At 41.6% G+C, this 27,135-nt stretch overlaps 1 protein-coding gene across 1 annotated transcript in view; it reads left to right on the top strand.

The window, feature by feature from the left end:
• Window positions 1-27,135, top strand: part of ERC2 (ELKS/RAB6-interacting/CAST family member 2) — a gene marked incomplete at its 3' end in the record, with an annotated part of 881,167 nt that overhangs the window by 244,877 nt on the left and 609,155 nt on the right. Inside the window, exon 4 of the mRNA XM_079794619.1 lies at window positions 11,798-11,872. Coding sequence (XP_079650745.1) covers window positions 11,798-11,872 — 75 coding nt within the window. The remainder of the gene's footprint in view (window positions 1-11,797; window positions 11,873-27,135) is intronic.

Raw genomic sequence — 27,135 nt, 5'->3', positions numbered from 1 at the left:
ACTCCTTTCAATCAAAAGCGATGAACTTTTAGGCCTATAAGTACAATGTTATTTGTACTGTGTCATTCAATTAATCGGCATTTATTGCGTTCTTATGCTTGGCAGGTACTATATTGGTTACTGGGAATATAATAGACATACAGGGTCCCTGTGCTCATGAAGTTTGCCCTCACTGATAAACATGGACTTGAGTCATTAATGTTATAAGTCATTGTAAAATTACAGTCATAGCCATTGACATGAAGGAGAGTACACAATGCTATGAGTGTATATGAGTGTGTGGCATGTAGATTCGTCGGGAGGATCAGCTAATAGCCTTTCTGCGACATATTTGTAATCTATTGCTTCATAACCTGTTACCACAAACACTTAGTGGCTTAAGATAACTTATTATCTTATAGATTCTGTGGGTCAGGAAAGAAGGAGTCATTTACCTGGATGGCTTTGGCCCAGAGTCCCTCATGAGGTGCAGTCACGCTGCTGGGCAGGGCTGCAAGCACCTGGAGGCTTGGCTGGGTCTGGAAGATCCACTTCCATGATGGCTCATTCACGTAGCTGTTCATAGGAGGCCTCAGTTTCATGCCATTAGGCCTCTTCATATGGCAGCTTAAGTGTCCTCATGATGGGCAGCTGGCTTCCCCCAAAGCATGTAATCCAAGAATGTGATCAAGAAGGAAGCCATAATGTCTTTTATGACCAAGTCTCAGACGTCACACATGTCACTCTGACCGTATTCTATTTATTAGAAGTAACTAAGTGCAGGCCACGGTTAAGTGCAGGCCACGGAGAAGATATTTAGGCTTCACCTTATAATGGGAATGTCAGAGGATCTGTGGACATAGCTCAACGACCGCATTAGGAACTGGTGTTTTTTCTGAGATGACTAGGATGAGTATTGAAGGTTGTCTAGACCAGGATTGATAACTGTTTGTCTAAAAGGCCATATGCGCGGCCATATGGTCTCTGTCAAAGTATTCAACTCTGCCATGGTAGCATGGAAGCAACCATAGACAATAAGTAAGTGAATGGGCAAGCAGTTTATTTCAATAAAAGTTTATTTACCAAAACAGATGGTAGGCTGGATCTGGCCCATGAGCTATGGTTTGCTGACCTCTGTAGACAAAAGAGAATAAAAGGGTAGAGGATTATTCCAAACAGAAGAAACAGATTGTTCTAGAAAAGATTAGAATTCTTTTGAATTTAAGAGTATAAAGATACCTAAAAACAGGGTTTTCCCATGTCTAGGAGTTTTATTGTAAGATGGTTTGTAATGGAAAAAAAGAAGAGTAGGAAACACTTATTTACATAGACAAATTCTAAAAACATAAATATTGTTGAGGTCAAAACCGACATGCAAAAGCTTCGTGCAATATGGGTGGCTGACATTTATGTAAATGAAAAAACAATGCACTCTATTGTTAGATTTATACCACTTACAAGGACATACATATGTAAAAAGCACAAAACACGTACGGGAAAGACACCAACTTTAAGAGGATGGTCTCTCCCTAAAAGAATGGCAGTGAAAAAAGTTGTTGAACTTCAACACTTTCTGTTAAGTTCATGTGTGTGTTTTTTTAATTAAATTGTGGTAAAACACACAAAACATAAAATTTGCCATCTTAACCATTTTTAAGTGCAGTTCAATAATCTTAAGTATATTCACATTGCTTTGCAACCAATCTCTAGAACTTTTTCCATCTTGCAAAATGAAACTCCGTGTTCATTAAACAACAACTTGCTATTTCTCCCCTAAACCTCAGTCCCTGGCAATGACCATTCTACTTTCTGTTTCTATGAGTTTGATGACTCAATATACCTCAGTTAAGTAAAATTATATACTATGTGTGCTTTGTGACTGCTTTATATCACTAAGCATAATGCCCGCAAGGTGCATTCATATTGTAGCAGATGTTCGAATTTCTTTCCTTTTTAAGGCTAATATTCTATTTATCCGTCCATCTGTTCATAGACATTTCACTTTCTTCCATCTTATGGCTATTGTGGTTAACACTATGAACATGGGTATACAAATCTTAAAGGATTTTGATAAAAGAAATGATCAATTAAATCTGTGGAAATATAGTAGCCTGATGCTTTTTCCATTTTCCCACAGCACATTCCAGTCAAACATTCACTCATACTATCTATCAAAATTGCTGTAGTCAAGGTTACTAATGAGGTTACTAATAACCTGCATGTTGCTAAGTCCTGTGGTCAGTCCTTTGGCCTCATTCTATTAACCTCTCTGCAGCAATTAGGTGGTCACTCGTGTATCCTAGACTCATTATCTTCACTCTTGAGTTCCATGATGCTACAGTCCTGTCCTCCTCATACCTCACTAGCTATTCCTTTTCAGTTTCCTTTGCTGCTTCCTCCTCACTTCTCCTACCCCTCATGTTGGATTGCCCCTGAGCTCAGTCCTCTGACTTCTCTCTATGCTCAGTCCCTAGTTGATCTTATCTAGGCTCTCTGCTTTAAGTACTATCTATTCACTGATCTCAGATTTGCAATTGTAGCTCTTCTCCCTTCAAATGAAGATTCATCTATTCAACCTCCTACTCAACATCTCCACTTCGATGCTTAATAGCATCACAAACTTCACACATGCAAAACCAAACTCTTGGTTTCCATAACTCCCACTTCTCCCCAGTCTTCCCTGTCTTTGTATTCCACCTCCATTCTTCCTGTTTGGAATAGACTTCTGGAAGTTTAGAAGTCTTTACTTTTCTCTTTCTTTAGTCTGCAGGCAATCTGTCAGGAAGTCAAGTCAGCCTCACCTTCAACAGATATCCAAACTCAACTCCTCTCATAGCCTCCACTGTCATCCTGGTCCAAGATTCTATCATTGGGGTTATTCCAATAGCTTCTTCCTAGTCCCTGTGGTTCTGTCCTTACCACCTCCCCCTTCTTCCTCCCATCCCCAACCCCAGACCACATTGCAATTCAGCAGCTGGAATAATCATTTAAGATAGTGTATCATATCATGGTGTTTTTGTTTTTGTTTTGTTTTGCTCACAGCCTTCCAATAGCTTCCTATTTTTTTCAGGGTGAAACCAGTATTCTTACAATGGACTCCAAGTGTAAGACCCCTCTTCCCATTATTCCCCACCCCTGAACTTCTCTGACCTACTTTCCCATCCCTTATGCAGCTCTAGCCAGACACTTAAGCATTTGCTGTTCCCTCTGCCTGGAATATCTGCACAACTGGTTCCCTCATTTCCTTTAGCTCTTGGCTCAAATGTCACTTTTCTATGAAGCTTTCCCCAATCACCCTATTTAAAAATTGCAATTTATCCCAACCCCCCAACATGTTCCATTCCACCTTCCTGATTTATTTTCCTTTATAACACTCCGACAAACTGGTTTGGTCTCCTTTTTAAAATTATTGTGCCTTTCTCCCATTGGAATTTGAAATGAAACCCCATGAGGGCTGGGATATTTGTCTGTATGGTTCACAGCTATATCTCCTGTACCCCCTGCATCAAATGATTATTTGAATATGTGAATCTGCCATATCTTAAAATTGATGTGAATTGATATTTGGGATTATAGTATTACATTCTTGTTGGTTTCTCCAGTTGGTTTTGTTCCTTAATGGTGACAGTTTTAAAATATGTCTTCAAATTGTTTGGTACTCTTCCCTGGAATCTGTGCAGGCTGATGACTGCTTCCACCAGCAGAGCATTGTGGAAGTGGATGCTATGGGACTTCTGAGGTTAGGTCATAAAAGGCCATGCAGTGTCTGGCTTATTTTCTGGAACATTTGCTTTTGGAGTCTGTACACTCAAAGAGATTGTATTATCCTGAGGCAGCCATGCTGTGAGAAAGCCCAGGCCACAGGGACAGCTATATTTAGATTGACAATTCCAGCTAATTCAAGCCTTCAAGACATTTTCCATCCAAGGCACCAGGCAAATGAGTGAAGAAACCATCTTGGAAATGGATCCACCCGTCCTCGCTATTCCAGCCTCCTGACATCATGCAGTAGAGACAAGCTTTTCCTACTCTGTCCTTTGTGAATTCCTGATGCAGAATTCATGAGCATATTAAAATGGAGGTGCTTTGACAATGCTAAGTTTAGGGGTGGTTTGTTACACAGTGGCAGATTACCAGAAAAGTAAGAGGGAAAAGCCAGAGTTAAGTATTAATTTTTTTTTTTTGTCTACTGAAGAAATGTACAGATGAGCAAAGTAGGTTTACAATTATGATAACACAAAACACAGAGTGTATTCTTGTATTATTATTTATTATTTATTGTGTTATCGTTACAACTATAAATCTATTTGTCCGCCTCTGTATGGTGCATGCAAACATTATTCTGCCAGGCTCATCTTGAGAGCTAGTATCCATCCACATTAACTCACTAGACTCCAGATGCTCATTAATGCCAAGAAATGTCATCCCAATGACCACCGGAGATTTCATGCTCAGAATTCTGGGTTCTTGATATATTTCCATGCTGATCACCTGGAGGAGCTGGCAGTTTTAGACCAGCTAAGGCCAAACTAGTCATGAAATTATAGGAAAATATATAAGCTGGGGATCAGTGTTACAGTGAGGTATTAAATTTTGTGATGCTGCCAATTTACTTCTTTTATTTTTACTCTATTTTTAAAACTGAGAATGAATGTGACTAAAAATACCAGGCATAAATCAGCATTTCAGAGGCAGCTGCCTATTCAAAGTCTGGATGTTCTCAGAGCTGGAAGGACGATTAGCAGCCCAGTCATAAAGCTCCTTATTCTACAGATCAGAGAGGGCTGTGTGTGTCCAAGGTCTCAGTCTGGAACTGTGACTCCTGATTCCCAATCCTCTGTTCAGTGCTCCTTTCTCTCAATAAATGGTTTTTAGCCTGCAGTCTGGTTTAATGACAAACTTCTCACGTGCTGGACCAGGCCCTGTGGACCAGCTGAAGGGTATACACTGTTTTGTCTATGTGTGCTTCTGTGCCCATTACTGCAGCGAATCCACATCTTCCATCTGATTCTTACAGAGATCCGTGACTCAGAAAACCATAAGTACCCCCACTCTCGATGATTTAATACTGTCACTTAAAAACTACCACAATAATGTAAATCTTGTACACCCCCCATACCTATACCAGCTGCCCAGGTGAAATTCTTTAGTTGTTTAAGTTCAGTACATAGTGGGCCCATCTTTCAATGGTTAGGGATAGCTGGAGCACCAACTATCTTACTGTCTCTTTAGAAAAATTTGGCCAGTACTCACACACTGCAATCAGTTGGTGATTCAAAAGCAACACACAATGGAGGGCTAATTTGGCATGATGTCTCTTTGTAGCTATTGCAGTAGTTAAGGGAGAGAGAGCTGTGATCTCTGCAGGTACATCTCCACAGAAGCTAACTGAGTATTTTTCATGTACACCACCATCCAATGTGGGTGTTTGGCACCTTTTTCAGATGGCATTTCAAGAACCCAGGCTCCTTAATCTTGGGGTCCTGCCAGGTTCTTGGGTCTTGAAGTCCTTTACTTGTAGCCAGCAGACAGGGAAATGGGCAAGTTGAAGATAGGTTAGGACAAGCATGTCAAACTCGTGGCTGTGGGCCATAAGCCTCATTTAAGCAAACCTGCGAGAAGTGAGTTTGACATGCTTGTGCTAGGAGGTATTTATGGAAGTTGAGTTTCTCATTTCTACCCACATTCCACTGGCCAGAAGTAAGTTAACAGAACTCATCTCCAAACAAGGGTGGTGGTGATGAGGCTTCCTAACAACCACTTTACACCAATGATTTTCAACCAGTGTGCTGTAAGAATATTTAACACATGCAATACCTGACTATTTAGTCAGGGGCACTGAACTCTTTTCCCTCAGATTATCAAATAAAAAATGACAACAGCCAACACAACAATAGCCTTCCAGTGTGAATGATTCAAAATTATACCTATACTAGAGGCCCGGTGCATGAAATTTGTGCAGGGGAGGTGTGTACCTCAGCCCAGCCTGCACCCTCTCCAATCTGGGACCCCTTGAGGGATGTCCGACTGCCCGTTTAGGCCCGATCCCTACTGGGCCTCTCACAATCCAGGACTGCTGGCTCCCAACTGCTCACCTGCCTGCCATCCTGATTGCCCCTAACTGCTTCTGCCTGCCAGCCTGATCACCCCCTAACCACTCCCCTGCCAGCCTGATTGATGCCTAACTGCTCCCCTGCCAGCCTGTTTTTCCCCAACTTCCCTCCTCTGCTGGCCTGGTCACCCCTAACTGCCCTCCCCTGCAGGCTTGATTGCCCCCAACTGCCCTCCCTGGCAGGCCTGGTCCCTCCCAATTGCCCTCCCCTGCTGGCCTGATCACCCACAACTGCCCTCCTTTGCAGACCTGGTCCCTCCCAACTGCCCTCCCCTGCTGGCCATCTTATGTCCTCATGGGGGCAGTCATCTTTGACCATATGGGGGCAGCCATCTTGTGTGTTGGAGTGATGGTCAATTTGCATATTACTCTTTTATTAGATAGGATAGAGGCCTGGTGCATGGGTGGGAGCCAGATGGTTTACCCTGAAGGGTGTCCTGGATCAGGGTAGGGGTTCCCTTGGGGTGTGGGGCGGCCTGTGGGAGGGGCCTGTGTTGGTTTGCAGGCCGGCCATGCCCCCCCATGACCCAAGCGGAGGCCCTGGTATCTGGGATTTATTTATCTTCTATAATTGAAACTTTGTAGCCTTGAGTGGAGCCAAGCCTCCTGTTTGCTCCATGGCTGCAGCCATTTTTGTTGGGATTTATTTATCTTCTATAATTGAAACTTTGTAACCTTGAGTGGAGTCGACAGCCAGCCAGGATGTGCGCGGAAATCCAAGCCTCCTGCTCACGCCGTGGCCACAGCCATCTTGGTTGGGTTAACTTGCATACTCACTCCAGATTGGCTGGTGGGCGTGTATTGTATGTGTAGCAGAGTGATAGTTTATTTGCATATTTCTCTTTTATTAGATAGGATAATTTTATACCGCAGAATTTTGATAGTTAGTTTATGTGTGCCATAAGATGAAAAAGGTTGAGAATTGCTCGTCTACGTTAACTCAGAGGAGCATCTTTATTAGTGGACAGCTGGTCCTCTTGGCTACAGTCAGAGTGAGCATTTTAAGGTTTCCAAATCTCAGAGATGAATGAAATGTCTAAGGTGGGACTTACATATAGTCCATGAAGTCTGCATGTGGATTACAATCTTCACTTACCTGACATCTTCAGAATTAAGGTGATCCTCAGAAACCATGAAGTCAGGACTGACTGAAAAGTAGTGTAGTTAAGAAAGGGAAATTATAATTCATCAGCAATTGGAGATGTTATTTTCTTTGTTATGGAGTGACACAGAGGGTAAGGGCCCAATCTGGATTCTGAGCTGGTTTATATTACAGCACAACTTGTGTAATTATAGTAAAGAGAACTCTGTTTCCATTTTTGTAAAACTATTGCTACAAGTTTAGCTTTGTTAGTGCATATTTTCCCTTAAAAATATTTTGGTGCTTGGCAGAAATTATAACAGCACATGCCTTTACCTTATGGGTTTTATTTTTGTTGTGGTGCTTTGTTGCTTCTTAGTTATTTTTATTTGTTTTATGCAAGCTTAACCTCTCAAAATTATCTTATGATTTTTATTTTGAAACTGGGATTGGCTATGATATGATATTATCCTGGATTTCATTTTCATGTTTCTTTGTTAAGATGCTTTTGATGCCACATGGTATTGTTACCATTGTAATTAGGTAATTATTAATAACTAGAGGTCCAATGCACGAATTCGTGCATGGGTGAAGTTCAGCCGGCCTGGCACTAATTGGCGGTACAGAGCCGGGCCTGTCGGGAGGAGGAGATGGTGGGAGGTTGGCCGGCTGTCCCACCCCGATTATGGCCAGATCAGGGCTGGGCTGGCTGGGGGAAGGAGCCGTGGGCAATTGGCCTGCAGACCCCACCCCTGATTGTGGTGGTGGGGTTGACTGGGAGCGGGGCTGGCCATGGGGAAGGGCTGTGGGTGGTGGGCTGGCTAGATGTGCCCCCAAATGTGGTTGGGGGAGGTTGGCTGGCTAGCCCCACCCCTGATTGGTGTGTGTGTGGAGCCACTCAGTGGTGGAGCTGGCTGGAGGGAGGGGCCGTGGGCCAATTGGGGGTGGGGTCAGCTAGGGGGAGGGGCTGTGGGTGATGTGCTGGCCAGCCCCACCCCTAAATGGGGTGAGGGGGCCTATCAGGGGCCAGCAGCCTGGGGGCAGGGCCATGGGTGGTTGGCTGGCTGGCCCTGCCCCTGATCGAAATGGGGTCGCTGATTGGGGTGGGGCTGGCTGGGGGTAGGGGCTGTGGGCTGATCAGGGTGGGGCGGGCCTATGAGAATAGGGAGGCGGGGAGAAGGGGCCATGGGTGTTGGCCAGCCAGCCCCACCCCGATCAGGCCGGTTCGCTGGCCACAATGGATGTCATAGCGACCAGTCGTTCTGGTCATTATGGTCGCTGGCTTTTTATATATATAGATAGGAAATGAGCAAAAGGGAGGCCAGACATTGTAAGCATGCCATCTGGGCAGCTTTACCAGGAAGCTGCAACTTCACACTCTTCAGGGAACTACTGGTCTATTACCCGAAAATCACTGGGGGAAAGGTGTCCAACAAAGGGGAGATGGGTGCATTCGCTCTAAGGTTGGGGAGATGTGGGGAAGGTGCCTGTTAGTCTAACCTGGAACAGAGATCATTGGCCAAGGGGGTGGGGCCACTGCGAGCCCAAGGAAATTTGGGAATGCATAATCCCTCAGATGAAGGAGTTTTCTCTCTTGGCGTTCTTGTTCCTCTGGCTTTGCTCCTGCCTGTGTTCCCTTCATGGCCTTGTGGTCCTGCAAACTCCACATGCAATGGGCTGATGGACTGCAGTGGGAACCACAAGCTAAGCTAGTTTGATGCTGGATTGGACCATGCAAACATGAAACAGCAACTCTGGACAACAGCTTTAATCCTAGCTCTGCTGAAAGCAAAATGGTACCTTTTCCTTGGGATGGAGGGGAAATGGGAACTTGGAAACTGAGGGATGTAATTTGATGCAAATAAATGTCACTCATTCTCCCATGTGAATTTCAGAAAATTCCTTTTCTCATGACACTGCAAGAGGTCGACCTCTACTGTCAACTGGTATGGACATGGACAGCTCCCTACCCATAACAGTATCAGAATCAGTGACCTGCCGAAACCGGTTTGGCTCAGTGGATAGAGCGTCGGCCTGCGGACTGAAAGGTCCCAGGTTCGATTCCGGTCAAGGGCATGTACCTTGGTTGCAGGCACATCCCCAGTAGGGCGTGTGCAGGAAGCAGCTGATCGATGTTTCTCTCTCATCGATGTTTCTAGCTCTCTATCCCTCTCCCTTCCTCTCTGTAAAAAAATCAATAAAATATATTAAAAAAAAAAAGAATCAGTGACCTGTGAATTATATTTCTTCTCCCACTTACTATGGAACAATTCTGACAAGTGACTTAACTTTCCATTTTCTCATCAATGAGATTTTATTGATCCAGTGATCTCTCCAGTTATCTTGAAATTAATGTTTAGGGCTAAGTAGATTTTTATGGACCATGTGATTCACTTAGTGGTGTGCTGGAAACTGGATTGTGCTAGCCTATGATAACTGAATAGTGGAAACTTGTTTTAACAACCTATATTACAAATTAAATATCCCAACACACAATTAAAGAACTTGTATTAAGAGCTCACATTTTCCTAATTTTTGTTATATTTTACTATTTTCCATGCTCTTGAGGTTATTCTCTCCATTGTGTCCATAGTCCATATGGTGGAAATACTATGCAATGGGGTGTTATTGCACCTCTCTTCCCAATTCTGCACTCAGTGACACCACTTAGGTAGCATGAAGTTGGCCTGGTGGGTGCTGTTTGTTAAAGGTTTACCAGCAGCCCACAGGACTCACCACACAGATCACACTCCACATAGGTAGTGTTGAGGCTTGAAAGAGACAAGTAGGACCAGGGACACTGTAGATGCACAGTGAAGGAAGCAGCTTTTAAGGTCATTCCTTCAGAAAATCTCTGCCATCACCATGGAGCCTACAAATGGCCAGTGTTGCCAGATCATTGCAGTGCAGGGACTTCAAAAGGACACAGGATCTTGACTCCATCCTAAAGTGGATTCAGTAATACTTGACTCCCTCCCTTTTAGGGATATGTTAGAGGGGAAACATGTCCTAACTGATGTCCGGCCATTTTGAATCATTAAGAAGCACGGATTCTATTCCAATTCTTCTTAAATTAGAGGTTGAGAAACAGTTTTGCACAAGTTTGCTGATTTGTGCTAGTGATGACTTTGAGAAGAAATTATGCTCCCTTGCTTGCCCCCACGGCTATGGTCCAGAGCTGCAGCTGTGGTTCCGCAGTGCTGGTCCCTGGACATGTGCATGATGGTGCATGACCAGGTTTTCTTGGGCTGCTGGCAAATAAGAACAAAGGTAATAAGGTATTATCTTAACCTGGGAAGGACTATCTTTTATTGTGGGTTCTGTTCTTCTGACAATTTTTACGACAATATATTCTATCTTTATGAAGTGACAATGATAATAGATGGTAGTGGTGCAGGTAGACTTAATTTTAATGTCCTTACTTGGAAAAAGCTGGAAATTATGTTGACCTTCTTTCTTTAATGTCCAAGGTTTTTTTTTTGTTTTGTTTTGTTTTTGTGTGTGTATGTGTTGTTGCTGTTTCTTTTCTTTCTTTCTTTTTTAATGTTTGTGGACCAATGGAATGTAAAAGCCTAAAACTATTCCATGTTGACTTTAAATGAGTTTTCTGGAAGCAAATAAGACTTTTGGAATTAGTCCATATGTGACTTACAAGTCAAATGATTCTTAATGGAATTACTTCATAGGTAACTTGTATCAGCAGCATGTGTGAGCACTTCTGTTTACACCTGTCATTGGCTACTCTCATAAAACTGTTGATAATTATTACTAAGAAAATCAAAGCATGAAGAAAAAAACCTTGTTCGTTTCTTCTCCTCTGCCAAGACAATCTTTTAGTCTAAATAGAACTGTTCTTTTGAGAAGAGGCATGGAAAAAGCGGGCCTTCAAGCTTAAAATTGCAATTATATTGTTTGCTTTTTATCTAAAGAAATAGCTATCATATTCCAGAAGTTCTTGTGTCTACATCTGGCTTTAACCATTTGCCTCCCCACTAACACTGTTGATATTAACGCCAATTTTAATTTCTTGGCATCACAAGCGCATAAACATATCACACACACACATGTGATTTTGAACAAGGACTGAAACTGTAAATTAGGAAGGAAGAGATTCACAGGATTTCATCAGATCAACTTACTCCAAAAAGTGCCATAGTTGTCCTGAAAAGGTTTTAAATTGCTCATTTCAAACTTACCTCGGTAGCTAAATGCCATGCGTGCAACAGATTTGCAACCACATTAGTCATTTTCTTTCCTCCGTTTTTCTTGCTGTGTTTGTATTGGGAGCACAGAGCAATGTCATTTAGTAAATTATGATTTGATGGCTGGGCAACAGCCCCAGTGTTGAACAGTATTTGGACTATAATTACTTGCTGGCTTTGTCACAGTTGACATTAATTATTGATGGAAGTTTCAGAAATAGCGCATGTGCCAGGAGCCTTTCACCGGAACTCCGGCTCCAAGCAGGAGGGATGCTAAGGAGGGTGGGGGGAGAGGCACCTGTGGCTTGTTTATGTCTGTGCACAGCAAACCTGCACCCGGTGGGCTGTGTGGCACCTGTGTAAAGGCCATGGTGTAACAGGAGGATGAACCGTCAGGCTTATTTCTATCGTGTTCCTCCCCAGGAATTGCACCGGAGAAGCCAACTTCAGCCGGAGCCAGCCAAGACGAAGGCTCTCCAGACTGTCATTGAGATGAAGGTAGGAGCTGTTCACATTTGTCAAAAAAGCCGTGGCTCTGGAGTTTGTTCTAACTTGATGGTGCCTAACAAACATGTGAAATGAATGTTGTGTTTTTCTCTAGGCACCCCGGTAAGTGCTTTTATGCTGGGTCTTTTGCCTTCCTGGGTACATTTAATTTATCGGCCCTTTAAGATTCCTTTTCTGAGCAAAAGAATAAAGGGCTCAAGTATCCCTTGGCTGAGAGGAGCTGAAAGGAGCTGGGTTCCTTTCCAGGGCATTGCTGATGCTTTTTCCCTTAAGGGAGGTTTTGTGTATGCTTTAAAAGTAAATTTCTAACCCTGGAAAAAAATATTTCTCCCTCACACTCACATTGCAATGAAAAGACACCTAGAGGAACTAAGATTTGGCTTTATATGCAACAGAGTCATTAAATAATTTAAATGATGCTGTTAGCAAAATTTACTTATCAAAGAATAATACCTTCTTTTTTTTTTGCTCCAGTATTTTCTCCTAGCCAAGCTTGTAGGTAACAACTTTTTAAAATCCTCTCCAGGTATCCTCTTTAGCTGTGGAAGCATAGAAATATGCTATTTAAAAGGATCAAAGATTCTCCTGGATGGATTGAGGGCATTTAAAGAATAACGATGTAAATGATGGTGGCCAAATCACGACTTACGATTAAGAAATAGATCTAAATGAAAACCAATTGCTTGGTCAATATCTAGAAATTTGAAGTCTTGTTACTTCCAGTTTTTGCCAGAAGAAAACAGAGTATTTATCTTAAGAATAAATAATTCTTGATTTAAATTGCTCCATGACAACACCGCAACAACAATGTCTGCAATTCAGTAATTTTACACTTGAGCTTAACACTCAAGAGTTTGCTGTCACCAACAGCCTGCAAGAGAATCCTGAAGTTTGCTGATAGGATAATGACTTCTCTGTCTTTCTTATAGCACATAATTTTGAATTGTCTGCCAAAAATTCCCATGTTCTGGGGAAAAATAAATTAATATGAACCATTGAGTTTTTGGCATGTACAAATCTGTTTTGGTTTTTTTTTCTCTAGTCAATGACAGTGTCTTCATCCAAGTAGATTTTTGTGGAAATAATGTAGAACATTTGCTTTCAAACTATATGTCTCCCGAAGGTTACATGAGTCAAGGCACTCATAATGCATTTGCAGCAAATTGGTTTGAAAAATATAATCAAAGCGACAACAGCCAGTAAGATTAAAAATAATTGCTAATTTTGGCTTATCAATTCATTTTGAATTTATGTAATTTTAACTTATTTTGAAACGAAACTTATTCTACAACTGAGGGAGATTGGTTCATAACTGAGATTTCATCCTCACTTCACATTAGAACCAAACTTGAAACTTTGATAAGGTTTAAAAAAAAATTAAAGGAAGAGAGAAAGAAAAAAAAGAAAGAGAAGATAAAGAATTAATTTTAAAGATTTTATTTTATTGCAAAGAATCATTCAGTCCCTTTTCTACCCACCTCCACACCTATATCCACACAATTAGTAATGGGAAAGAGGGTGCATCTAAAATCTATTTCCAAAGTATTGTATGTTTTTTTAAAATAAAAGAATAAATGTGTCCCAGAACTATTTGGAGAAGCCAGGAATGACATCTCTCCCAGTGCTGTAGGCATTTTCCTAGTAGAGGTCACTATAAAGACAATTAGTACTTATTTGTGACTTTAATAAATAGAAAATCTGTTTGATTCTAGCTTACTGTTTTCAAAATCATAAGTTTTGATAGAAAACAAAAAATAAATAAAAACACTTGTTTAGGCTATCTACGTGGGTAAGCATAAAAACATGATTTTTTAGGGCAAATTTATACCCATATATTATCAGTAAATTGAGTCTGGAGTTTTCCTCTGATGATGCCAATGATCCTGATTCGTAGAACACATTTTAACCCTTTGCACTTGCTTGCTTTTTTCTCGAGCTGCTACCGATGCTAACCGTGTGGAGTCACACTTGACATCCGAGTGCAAAAGGTTAAAGACAAATGATGACCAATGTGTTTGTCAGGGAATTGGGCCTGGAGTTTTTCTGTTATCTTTTGGATGCCTGCTTATTTACAAAGTATGGCCTTCTGTTTTGTCAGTGGAGAAGTCTGAGTCTCATTAGCATCTACTCAGCATGCATAAATTGAATTACAGAGGCAGCTGGTAGAGGGTCATTTCCTCAGCCATGTGTGTAGCTTGTGATAGAGGCTGTGATCTTATGTGTGTGTGTGTGTGTGTGTGTGTGTGTTTTTTAATATATTACATCCCTTTTAAATTGGAGGGAATATTGGCAACCAATACTTTATAAGCTATAGGGTTGACTATCAAATAGATCTGACCCTTAATTCTGGTGGGTGGAATTTGAGAACCTGTTGTGTTTTAACTTAAACACTTTTGGGTAAACATCAGTGTCATCTATAGCGCCTTGGCAAAATCTGGAGTTAAAGGGAGCTTTCCAAGAGTTAAGTTGATGAGTAGTTTCAGGGAGGTGATGTGAAGTAAGGGCTTAGAAGTTATTCCTACTTATCCCTTGCTCCTTAGTGAATCTGAGGGAGACTTTCTGACTTCTCATCTTCACCACCCATGTACTTTGCATCAACTCTAGAAAGGTATTAATTGTGAAAATCTGTGAAGTCAAGCACTTGAGAACCACAATCTCACCCGTGTAGTGACTCTCTGTGTGCCCTTCGCACTTGTGGAGTTGTGAAGGTCTCTGTGGGGCAAGCCCTGGGGAGGGCTATTGGGGGCCATCACATCCATTACCAGCAGCTGAGCCTAGGGAGGGTCACCTGAATGAAAGTGAAGGGAAGCAAAATGCATTGAAGTTACTTGTGATTTATCTTCTTGCAGGGAGCTCCAAGTTTTAATTTTGGCCCCGATTTGGCCTGGCAGGTATGTTCCTGGTTTGCACTGTTAGAACACTGTGTGTTTCTCCGAAAAATCAGTTTTCCTGTGGATGTTGCAGTGCTTTTCTCTTCCTTGCTTTTGTGTCTAAATTTTTTTTTTACTCAGATCCTCTTTTCTGCTGTTATGGAGAACTGTCAATAAAAAGGGCAGCTGAAAGGCTTTTTACCCTCTTTTTCCTTTTGTTAATGCTAAGTCTTTTGAAAGAATGTGTTTTTAATCTACTTTTATTACAATTTTTACATGGCGTAAACATGATGTCCAAAAGTTTCATTTTCTTGGGTTCATCCCTAAAGCTGTATCCAGTGTTATTCTTCCTTCCTTTTTTTCTTTTAAAAGGGAAATGAATTACAGTAATGGCAGTACTTGTCAGATAATCTCAAAATTTTTTTCTTTGTTACTCAGAACTTTTACTAGTAAATGAATGAAAATCTAATTCAAAATGGCGTAAGCCAAAAGGAAATTTATTGGCCCATATCAATGGGAAAAAAACCCACAACACAAAACAACAGAAGTATTGCTTCAAGCACAGCTTGATCCAGGGGCTCAAGAGATATTGACAGATCTCATTTCCTCTCATTCCACTCTTGTTTTGGCTTCCTTCATGTGAGCTCTATTTTCAGACTACCTCTTCGCCTGTCTGAACAAGGTGGCTGCAGTAGCTCCAACAGTCAGAGAGGGGAGGAACAGGAAGAAAGCTGGGTTTAAAAAAAACCCACAAACGCAGAAAACCCAGTCAACCCCAGAATAATAATTACTGAGATAGGGCATAGAAGCATAGAACCTCACTCACACTTAACAACTCAGGCTGAAAATAAAATGCATGGAGTTCCCTAGTTCTCCTTTACTTGTGAATTAAATGGCACTCATTCATCAAATAAAACAAGTCTTATTCTAGCACTAACAACAGCAGAATTTATCAAATGTATCAAATGGGACATGTATTAGTGATGTCATGGTTTTAGTGAAAGTTGCAGAAAATATACTTAATCTGGTGAACTTGTTCTTAAAGTGGATTAAGAGGCTGGGGACACTAGCCGGTTTGGCTGGGTGCATAGAGCTTCGGCCTGCATACTGAAGGGTCCCAGGTTCGGTCAAGGGCACATGCCCGGGTTGCGGGCTCAATCCCCAGTGGGGGGCGTGCAGGAGGCAGCCAATCAGTGTTTCTCTCTCATCATTGATGTTTCTATCTCTCTCTCCCTCTTCCTTCCTCTCTGAAATCAATAAAAATATATATATTTTTAAAAAGAGGCTGGGGGCATAATGTCCCCATGTGACAATGACTCTGGCAATTGAAGTGAGGATTGTGGGTGTTTAGCTTTCCAGTCACATGACCAACTAGGGCACATGTTGTGTGTCATGTGTGGTTCTTCTTTAGTAAAATTGTCCCCACCATAGAGGGGGTGGGGTGGGGGGTGGGGGCTGCATTGTAAGCAATTCAAGACTGAGCTTGACTGAATTGTCCACGTCTAGTTTTGCTGTTGATGAAAAAGTGTGACTTGCATTCAGATGCAAAACTCTAAACTCTAGTGGTGAGGTTGATTTTTGTTATTAAAACTAAAAATCAGCCTTGTCTTGGTGCTCAGGCATGGAGACTACTCTTCTCCATGTGGTTGAGCTGACCTGCAGTTGGGTTAAGTTCCCCTAAAAGAGATCTCAGTGCTTCATCAAATTCAGCCATTTCAGTTCTAGGCCACTGAATGCATCCCAATTTCCAGTGTGAACTTAATTCCAGTCTTAGGATCTAATAAAGAAAACTGTAATGGCTGAAGTGTTTTTATTTTTTTGTTTGTTTAGGTGTCTATTTCATCTATCTTTTGAACTGTTACTTGTTTGAGTCTAAACACTGAACTCAGAATAATTTCTTATCCCAGGATGATATGTTCATATAACATTTGTGTCAAGCCTAGTTTTTCTAGTCAAGCCATTATGATGTCCTTTAGGATTTAAATGTTGCCTGTCTCCTTTTGTGGCTATGAAGGAAAGTAGCAACAATAACAACCACAGTGAAAGGCTACAGCTCGAACACCACTGGCCACACAGGCGCAGGGTACCTGACATATAAAAACTCGTGCATAGGCATAATTAGCCCCATTTGCCAGATGAGAAAGCCATGGTTGAAAGGAGATAAGCAACCTGCCCAAGGTTCTACAGCTAGTGGTTGGCAGTTGAAATTTGAACACAGATTTCTCCTCCAAAGTTCTCACACTCTAATCCTCCAGTCTGCTTTTACTGAAAATGGCCCATATATTCAACTATTTTTTCTTTTTTTTGCAATTCTTTATTGTTGAAAGTATTACATATACTTCCCTTTTCCCCCCCATTGACCCCCTCCAGCCTGCCCCCACCCCAGGCCTTTAGCACCCTATTGTCTGTGTCCATGGGTTATGCATAATGCATACAAGGTTTATGGTTGATTAACTTCCACTCACCCACCCTCCCCCGCCTTCTCTCCGAGATTCCGAACTCTGTTCCATGCTTCCATGTCTCTGGATCCACTCCCATCATCAGTTTATTTTTGTTACTTAGATTCCACATATGAGTGTGATCATGTGACACTTGTCATTCTCTGACTGACTTATTTCACTTAGCATGATATTCTCCAGGTCCCTCCATGCTGTCTCAAAGGGTAAGATATTCTCTTTTTACTGCTGCATAGTATTCCATGGTATAAATGTACCACAGCTTTTTTTATCCACTCATCTACTGATGGGCACTTGCGCTGTTTCCAGATCTTAGCTATTGTAAATTGTGCTGCTATGAACATAGGGGTGCATATATCCTTTCTGATTGGTGCTTTGGGTTTCTTAGGATATATTTCTAGAAGTGAGATCACTGGGTCAAATGACAGTTCCATATTTAATTTTTTGAGGAAACTCCATACTGTTTTTCATAATGGTTGCACCAGTCTGCATTCCCACCAGCAGTGCACTAGGGTTCCCTTTACTCCACATCCTCACCAGCTCTTATCATTTGTTGATGGTAGACATTCTGACAGGTGTGAGGTGATACCTCATTTTCATTTTAATTTGCATCTCTCTGATGATCATTGACTCTGAGTGTTTTTTTCATATGTCTCTTGGCCATCTGTATGTCCTCTTTGGAGTAGTGTCTATTTAGGTCCTTTGCCCATTCAACTATTTTTTCGTTTGACTCTTACTTTGAAAATTATGCACTGAGGTTTGCATCATAGAACAGGTTGAGGCAGCTCATGAGAATTGGAGAGGTTTATTTGGTATTTTTGGAAAAGCCCGGTGTTGTGTTTTGTGCCATAAGGCAAGATTCACCCTTTTTACACGTGTTATCAGCCCTCCAAATAGGCTCCAAATATGTGCGCTAGAGCCAATACATGTCCTGTTTCCCCGCCTGACTTTCAAGTCTTGCCCTGAAATCTTTATAATAGTGTGGAGCATAACTCATTCAAATTTGGAAAGCCTTGTGTTTTTGGTGTGCACTATCCATTTACAATACCAAAAATTATCCTTTAGCTTGTTTTTTTTTTTGTTGTTGAGAAATTTCTTCATCTTCTCATCTTTCAACTTAAAAAAAACTTTGTCTTATTTAACTATTTTCTTTAAATAAGGGGGGAAATGTGGGTTTGAAGTGATAGCCAGAAAAAGCAAAATGTCAAGTTAAATGTTAGCTCTGTATGATATATAGTTGTCATTTAGAGGCAAGGAAGATTTTTTAAAAATGAGACTTATTTTCTTCTTTGCCCAAACGCTCCTTATGATGTGTTTGATTCTAAATGAGTTGCCAGTTGATTATTTCTTCAATAAACAGGTTTAGTTGGTGTGAATTCAACTCCTGAGGTTGAGTCACAAACAGGAGTGTTTATCAAGCATCTGTTTTGTGCCCAGTACCATGGAGAGCCTTTCAGAAAAAATGAGTGCTCAGTCTTTAAGGCGCTTGTGGAAGGAAATACATAAACCAGTGTCCAAATAGAGACATAAAAATGGCAAAATGGGCTGCAGGGGCTAGAGGATGTCAAATGAGAGAGGGACAGGGCATACTTCTTGGAGGAGGTAGTACTTGAAGGCCTTGAAAGATTGGCATGATCTTGATAAAGTGGAGAGAGATGGTTTATTAACAGTGGGAAGTATATGAGCAAAGGCAAGGGGGCTGGAAAGTATGAGGAGTGTCTTGGGAAGAGCAAGTCATTCAGTTTGGTTGAGAGAAGACTTTTTAAGTTTAAAAAGCAGCGGAAGATTAAATTAAACCATAAGAGAGTTAGAGAAAAGAAATAATAAAGATATTCAGTTGTCTATTGATGGGCACTTAGGTTGCTTCCATATCTTGGCTATTGTAAATAATGCTGCAATGAATATAGGGTTACATATATCTTTTTGAATTAGTGTCTTGGATTTCTTTGGATAAATACCCAGAAGTGAAATTGCTGAGTGATAGGGTTGTTCTATTTTTAATTTTGTGAGGAAGCTCCATACTGTTTTCCACAGTGACTGCACCAATTTGCATTCCCCCCAACAGTGCAAGAGGTTGCCCTTTTCTCCACATCCTCACCAACACTTGCTGTTTGTTGATTTATTGATGGTAGCCATTCTGACAGGTGTGAATTGATATCTCATTGTGGTTTTTATTTGCATTTCTCTGATGATTACTGATGCTGAGCTTCTTTTCATATGCCTGCTGGCTATCTGTAAGTCTTCTTTGGAGAAGTCTGTTCAGGTCTGCCCATTTTTAAATTGGATTGTTTTTTATAATACGTTATATGAGTTCTTTATAAATTTTGGATATTAGCCCCTTATTTGATGTATCTTTGGCAAATATTTTCTTTCTTTCAGTAGGTTGTCTTTACATTTTGTTGATGTGATACATATATACTATGGAATATTACTTGGCCTCAATAAAGAATGAAATCTTACCATTTGCTACAGCATGGATAGACCTAGACTAATTGTGCATGAAGTAAGTCAGGCAGAAAAAGACAAATCCCATATTAGGTCACTTATGTGTGTAATCTAAAGAACAAAGTAAATGAACAGACAACAGAAACAGACTCATAGATACAGAAAACCAACTGAAGGTTACCAGAGGGGAGAGGCCTTGGGGGCCTGAGTGAAAAAGGTGAAGGGATTAAGAAGAACCAATTGACAGCTACAAAATAGTCCTGAGGAGGTAAAGTACAGCATAGGGAATATAGTTAATACTAATGTAATAACCATGTGTGGTGCCAGGTGGGTAATAGACTTATTGGGGGATAACTTTGTGAATTGTATAGATGTCCAACCACTATGCTGTACACCTGAAACTATCCTATCTAATAAAAGAGTAATATGTAAATTAACCATCACTCCACTACACCCACAAGCCACGCCCATCAACCACGCCCACCAGCCAATCAGGAGTGAATATGCAAATAAACCCAACCAAGATGGCTGCGGCCACAGAGCGCAGGAGGGAGGCTTGGGTTTCCCCGGCAATGGAGGAAGCCAAGCTTTCCGCCTGCCCTTGCCGTCCTAGGCCTCCACTCAAGAATACAAAGTTTCAATGATAGAAGATCAATAAATCCAAACAGAAATGGCGGCAGCCACGGAGCTGGAAAGAGCAGGAGGCTAGGGTTGCCCCCAGCGATGGAGGAAGCCAAGCTTTCTGCACACCCTGGCCGGCCCAGGCCTCCATTTAAGGCTACAAAGTTTCAATTATAGAAGATACATAAATCCAAACACAAATGGCTGCTGTCACCAGGAGCAAGCAGAAGGCTTGGCTCTGCTCCAGGCTACAAAATTTTAATTATAGAAGATAAATAAACCCCAGATACCAGGGCCTCTGCTTGGGTCACCAGGGGGCGTGGCTGGCCTGCAAATCACCACAGGCCCCTCGCCCAGGCCGCCCCACGTCCCAAGGGAACACCCACCCTGATCCGGGATACCCTTCAGGGCAAACCAGCTGGCCCCCACCCATGCACCAGGCCTCTATCATATCTAATAAAGGAGTTATATGCAGATTGACCAGCACTCCAACACACAATATGGCTGCCCCCATGTGGACACAAGATGGCCACCACAAGATGGCCAGAAGGGGAGGGCAGTTGGGAGGGACCAGGCCTGCAAGGGAGGGCAGTTGTGGGCAATCAGACCAGCAGGGGAGGGCAGTTGGATCAGGCCAGCAGGGGAGGGACCTGGATTGTGAGAGGGATGTCCGACTGCCCGGTGGGATCAGGCCTAAATGGGCAGTCGGACATCTCTCGAGGGGTCCCAGATTGGAAAGGGTGCAGGCTGGGCTGAGGGACACCCTCCCCCCACCCCCGTGCATGAATTTCGTGCACCGGGCCTCTAGTTATAAAATAATATTGAATGTCAACTGTAATTACAATATTCAAAACAAGAAATAAAGATAAAAGGTGAAATTCATGAAATAAAAACCAAACATATACTAGAGGAGAACCCCTAAACCAAATGCTGCTTCTTTTAAGGGATTAAAAAAAAAAAAGCGAATTCTGGTTATAATTGAAAAAATAGAGATAGCACAAGTAATCATTATCAGGAATGAAAGGGGGCATTGCTATCAATATTATTGACATTAAAAATAGGAGAGGATTTTATTGACAACATTATGATCATAGAGTTAAATTTTTAGAAAAATTATTTTTGAAACAACTTGTTAAAATTGCATGTGAAGAAATAGAATATCTGAGTAGTTACATATATTAAAAAGGATTCTAGAATTTAAAATATTACCAACAACAAAACTCTTCATAATTCAGAAAGCAAACCAAACAAAATAAATGCAGGTCCAGATGGCTTTTTCAGTGAATTTTGCTAAACATCTAAAGAAAAAAAATGACAACAATCATGCAGAAACTATTCTAGAGAATTTAAAAAGGGGAGCACTTCCCATCTTATTTATGAGGCCAATACAACCTTGATATTAATACCCCACAAAGCCATTTCAAGAAAGGAGATGTACAAGTTATCTCTTTTAAACCTGATATAAAATATCCTGGTGAACTGAATCAATGACAATTAAATCACATGACTAAATTGTGCTTATTCCAGGAACACAAGGACTACCTTTTGGATATCAATTAACGTTATTTACCAAATATCACATGTTATTTAATGGGATAAAGGAGCAAAATTAATATAATTTCAATAAAGGCAGAGAAAGCATTTGATAAGTGAAACATCCATCCATGCCAACACCCCCCCAACCCCCCCCCCCAAAAAAAAAAAAACACAAAAAACAAAACTCAAAACTTTTAGCAAACAGATCAGAAAGGGATTTTCCTAATCTAATAAGTGGTAGCTACAAGAAAGATACAGAAAAAATATTTAATTATTAAATGTTGAAAGCTTTCCTTATGACAAAAAGATCACGGCAAGAATGCCTATTGCTCTCACTTCTATTGAACAATATTCTGGATATCCATGGTATAAGAATTAGAAAGGAAGAAATAAAACCACCTTTATTCACAGGCACCATAATTTGTGTGTAAGAAGTCTCAATGAATCCATGTATAAACTATTAGATTAATAAATGAACTTAGCCGGATAGGTTGTCAGTATTTTAAAATGAATCATATTTCTACTTACCAGTAACAATTACAAAAAGAAATTTAGAAAACTGTATTATTTCTGATGGTATTAAAAAAAACCACCTATAATATCTAAGAGCAAATCTAATGATGGTTGTTCAAGATCTCATTTAAAAAGAAGATACACAACATAATTATATACAGACTAACCAAAATCTTGAAACAAATGAAATAGCTATTAAGAGTTGAGTGGATAAATAGTGGATATTCATGCAATGAGATGCTGTATGGCAATGAGAAGTACCAAACCATTGTTGCATGTAATAACATAATTGAATACCCCCAAAACAGTGTTGAAAGAAACCAGACAAGAACATATACAACATGATTCTGTTTATATGTGTTTTAAAAATAGGCAGAAGTAATCAGTGGTGTTAGATGTGTTGGGTAGAGGTTAATCTGGAGGAAGAAGGCACGTGTGGAGGTTGAGGGGGTGTGAAAGAAGCTTCTTGGTACAAGTGATATTCTATTTCATGATCTGGTTTCCATGTGCCCAGGTGTAAGCATTTTGTCATAACTCATCATGCTGGGAATCTGTGACATGGCTACCTTCTTATATGTAATATACTTTAATCTAAAATTTCATTTAGAAATGAAGAACACCACAACAATAAAAGGCAAATAATCCTATTAAAATTGGGCAAATAATCTGAATAGACATGTTTCTAAAGAAGACATACAAATGGCCCGTAAGAACAGGAAAAGATGTCCAACAAGATTTATCATTAGGGAAATGCAAATCAAAACCACAGTTATATACAATTTATCCTCTACTAGGATGGCTAAAGTAAGAAAGACAACAAATGTTGGGGAAGATGTGGAAAAACCTCATATATTGATGGTGGGAATGTGAAATGGTTCAGTCCATTTTGGAAAACTATCTAGCCATTCCTCAAAATGTTAAACGTAGAGGTACCATGTGACCCAGCAAGTCTACTCTTAAGTGTACACCTTAACTGAATTTTACAAACAAAACCCTATACACAAATGCTCATATCACCATTCTATATAATAAAAGTGTAGTATGCAAATTGTCCCCTCCACCAGGAGATCATCTGGGAGTTCAACCGTGGGCGTGGCTGGCTGGGGAAGGGAGGGAGGCCCTGGCTGGCAGCCAGTCGCCGCTAGGGACTCTACCAGTGCACGAATTTCATGCACTGGGCTGTAGTTATTAATAATAGCCACAAAGCCAAAACAACCCAAATTTCCATTATCTTGAATGAAAAATAAAAGTATGTTATATCCATACAGTGGAATATTACTCAACAATAAAAAGAAATGCTGTAGCATGGATAGACCTTAAAAACATATGTTAAGCAAAAAGAGCCAGTTGCAAAAGGCCACATATGTATACATTTCCATTTATATGTCTAATATTGGCATATCCATGGAGATAGAAAATAGATTAGTGGTTTCTAGAAACTAGGGAGAGAGGAGAAAAAATAGTGACTGCTAAAGGTTACATGGCTTTTGAGTGATAAAAATATTCTGGAATTAGACAGTGGTGATGGTTGCACAAGCCACTGAATGATATACTTTAAAAGGGTGAATTTTATGGTATGAGTATTATATATCAATAAAGTTGTAAAAATAAAGATATTACAAAGGAAAAGATCAATAACTTTGATTACTTACAAAGTAAAATATAAAAATAGAACTATGAAATAACCAACTAAGAGATGTATACCTAAAGTTTATAGCAGTTAGAGACTTATTATTCTTAATATATAAAGGAGATATATTTATCAATGTGGAATAAAAGCTGGTGGGGGGGAGGAAAATGTACCAAAATGTTGCCACTAATCCTGGATGGGGAGATTATAAAGGATTTTTTTCTCTTTTTTTTCCCCACCAAATTTTAAAAAAATATATATTTTATTGATTTTTTACAGAGAGGAAGGGAGAGGGAGAGAGAGTTAGAAACATCGATGAGAGAGAAACATCGATCATCTGCCTCCTGCACACTCCCTACTGGGTATGTGCCTGCAACCAAGGTACTTGCCCTTGACCGGAATCAAACCTGGGACCCTTGAGTCTGCAGGCCGACGCTCTATCCACTGAGCCAAACTGGTTAGGGCCCCACCAAATTTTTATGTTTTCACTAGTGTGCATTCATTGTATAGGAATGATTAGGAATTATTATTCAGGAACAACAACAATAAGTTGATTAGAAGAAAAACCATTTTTCAAAAAAACTTTAAGATGCACAATTTCTTCTATTATTGTTTTCTTTTGCTGAACTGAGAAGGCTCAAAAAGAGAGAAGGTTAGGTTATTTATGAAAATTAGAATTGGTTTACTGCCTCTCTGAGCTCCAGCCTTCCCATCTGTGAAATGGGACCATGATGCCATGCCAGCTTGCACAGGGTTGTGGTGGGGATTAAAGTGGAGTTAGACATGGGAAAACCCTAGCACATAGTAGATGCTCAAGGAATCCTTTTCTTCTCCATCCCTTCCCTTTCAGCCTGGAAATTTAGTTTTCCCTGTAAAAAAGAGGTGGTACATTTGAGCAAGGACCACCAGAGAGAAGGAATTTCACAAACTTACTTCAGTCAGTCTTAGCTCTGAATACACACACAGTTTGCTTGTGGAAAGACTTTAAAAGCATCTTTGAAAGGGGAAAGCAGTGGAAAAAAATATAGCAGCCCCCAGTGGGCCTAGGGACTAAGCTTTCTGGCTGTTGGGCTTTTGGCAAGTCACTTGTCCTTTCCCCTCTGGCTCTCGCTGTTCTCATTTGGCATATGAAGGATTGGACTTGGTGTCCTGCTTTCAAAAATTTTCCAAGTCTGGAGGCTCGGCGACTGGCTATTTGGATTCTCAAAGGGCCTGCCTGGGGTGTCTGAATTGACATCACATTCTTGCAAACTTGAAATCTTTGCTTTGTTTGCTCCATCTTGGCCAGCCTTGCTCCGGCCCGCAGTCCCTGCCCTCCTCTTGCTGGTGCTCAGGTTCCCAGCCTATTGTTTATTTAGGGATTGCAATTTCCTCGTTGGCATGCGCCCTGGCCAGCAGGGTTTAGAAGTCTACCACAGGCCTCATGTGAACTTCCCCTTTCAAGGCTCAGTAATGACAGTGTGCCGGCCGTCACATGTCTCATCCCTAAGGCATGGTCCAGTTTCCACATCCATCAGGCCGCACTGGTGACTTGGGGTGGCCTGAATTCCTCCGCCGCCTGTTGCTTTTTTCCATGAGACAAACTGGTGGAACATAGAAGGATTTGTGGTATGTTTTAGAAATCCTAAGAATGAAGCCCCAAACCTGGGCTGTTGGGGGCTTTGGGGCAGGGGGTTCAAAGGAGCGGGAAGAGCAGGTTCAGATTGCTGGACGGTCAGGAAGGAGAGCTTCTTCACCCAGCCTTTTCCTAAAGAGCATTGGAAGAGAAAGAGTGGTCCGTGACCATCTTTTTAGGACTCCCTGAAATAGCAAAGTAGTATTTCCCGGAACCTCTGGAAAGTCAAACCCTCACTGTATTCTGATGAATGTGGACGGTGATGTCCGTCCGGCCTGGGGGAGGGTGGGCTGTGAACACTGAGGACTGCTCTCACCTAGAAGCAGTTTCTGAAACTTCTTCCTCCCTTTCCTCTTGCCCCAGGCTCTGGGCTATTTTCTTTGGACCTTGCTCTGTGACCTTTAAGGGTAAAGGTGCTGTGTGGGAGAAAGGACCCAAACACCCCAGCTTCTAGGTGAGCACCTTCTCAGAAGCCAGACTCTCTGAGGTTGGCCTGGGGACAGATGGCAAGGGCCCAGTATGTGGACTCCTCTCTCCTATTCAAGGGAAGGCTTTGTGGAGGGAACCATTCCAGATTATTAAAGGTGTTAAAAAATGATTAAAGAAGACAACTTAGGTGATACCAACACATGTTATTTAATGTTTCATGAAGCAGACAGTCTCCCATTTAGACAACTGCAAAATGGGACCAAAGGCAGGAAGCCTAGAAAAATCTCATTAATCTTCCCCCAAACCCTATGAAGTAAGTACTTACTTTATCCATTTTAGGATCAGGAAATCTACAGAAGGCAGTTGGGGGGACCAGGCCAGCAGGAGAGAGCAGTTAGGGGCAACCAGGCCAGCAGGGGAGGGCAATTAGGGGTGATCGGGCCAGCAGGGGAGGGCAGATGGGGGCAACCAGGCCTTTAGGGGAGGGCAGTTGGGGGCGACCAGGACAGCAGGGGAGGGCAGTTAGGGGTGACCAGGCCTGCAGGGGAGGGCATTTTGGGGGGACCAGGCCTGCAGGGGAGGACAGTTAGGAGTGACCAGGCTGGCAAGGGAGGGCAGTTAGGGGCAATCAGGCCAGCAGGGGAGCAGTTAGGTGTCAATCAGGCTGGCAGGGGAGTGGTTGGGGGGTGATCAGGATGGCAGGCAGAAGCGGTTAGGGGCAAACAGGCAGGCAGGCAGGCAAGTAGTTGGGAGCCAGCAGTCCTGGATTGTGAGAGGGATGTCCGACTGCCCGGTGGGATCGGGCCTAAACAGGCAGTTGGACATCCCTCAAGGGGTCCCAGATTGGAGAGGGTGCAGGCTGGGCTGAGGGACACACCTCCCCAGTGCATGAATTTTGTGCACCAGGCCTCTAGTATATTTATATATTTAACTTAAACAGAAGGAAAAACATGTATAAAAAGTAAATTTGTGTGTGTGTGTGTGTTTGTCCCAACAGACAAATACAGATTTTGTGTCACCCTCTCCTCTCCTGAAATGGAATATTTTGGAGTGGGACTAAATCATCGCTAGCTTTTACTCACTCCCTAGATGACTCTGAAGCACCAGGTCCACAGCCTGGCACTGGCATTAGTGTGGCT

The sequence above is a fragment of the Cnephaeus nilssonii genome (assembly GCF_951640355.1).
Source record: "Cnephaeus nilssonii genome assembly, chromosome: 17".
Lineage (NCBI taxonomy): Eukaryota > Metazoa > Chordata > Mammalia > Chiroptera > Vespertilionidae > Cnephaeus > Cnephaeus nilssonii.
Note: the sequence above shows the minus strand (reverse complement) of the source record. Positions and strands in the feature narration are given on the sequence as shown.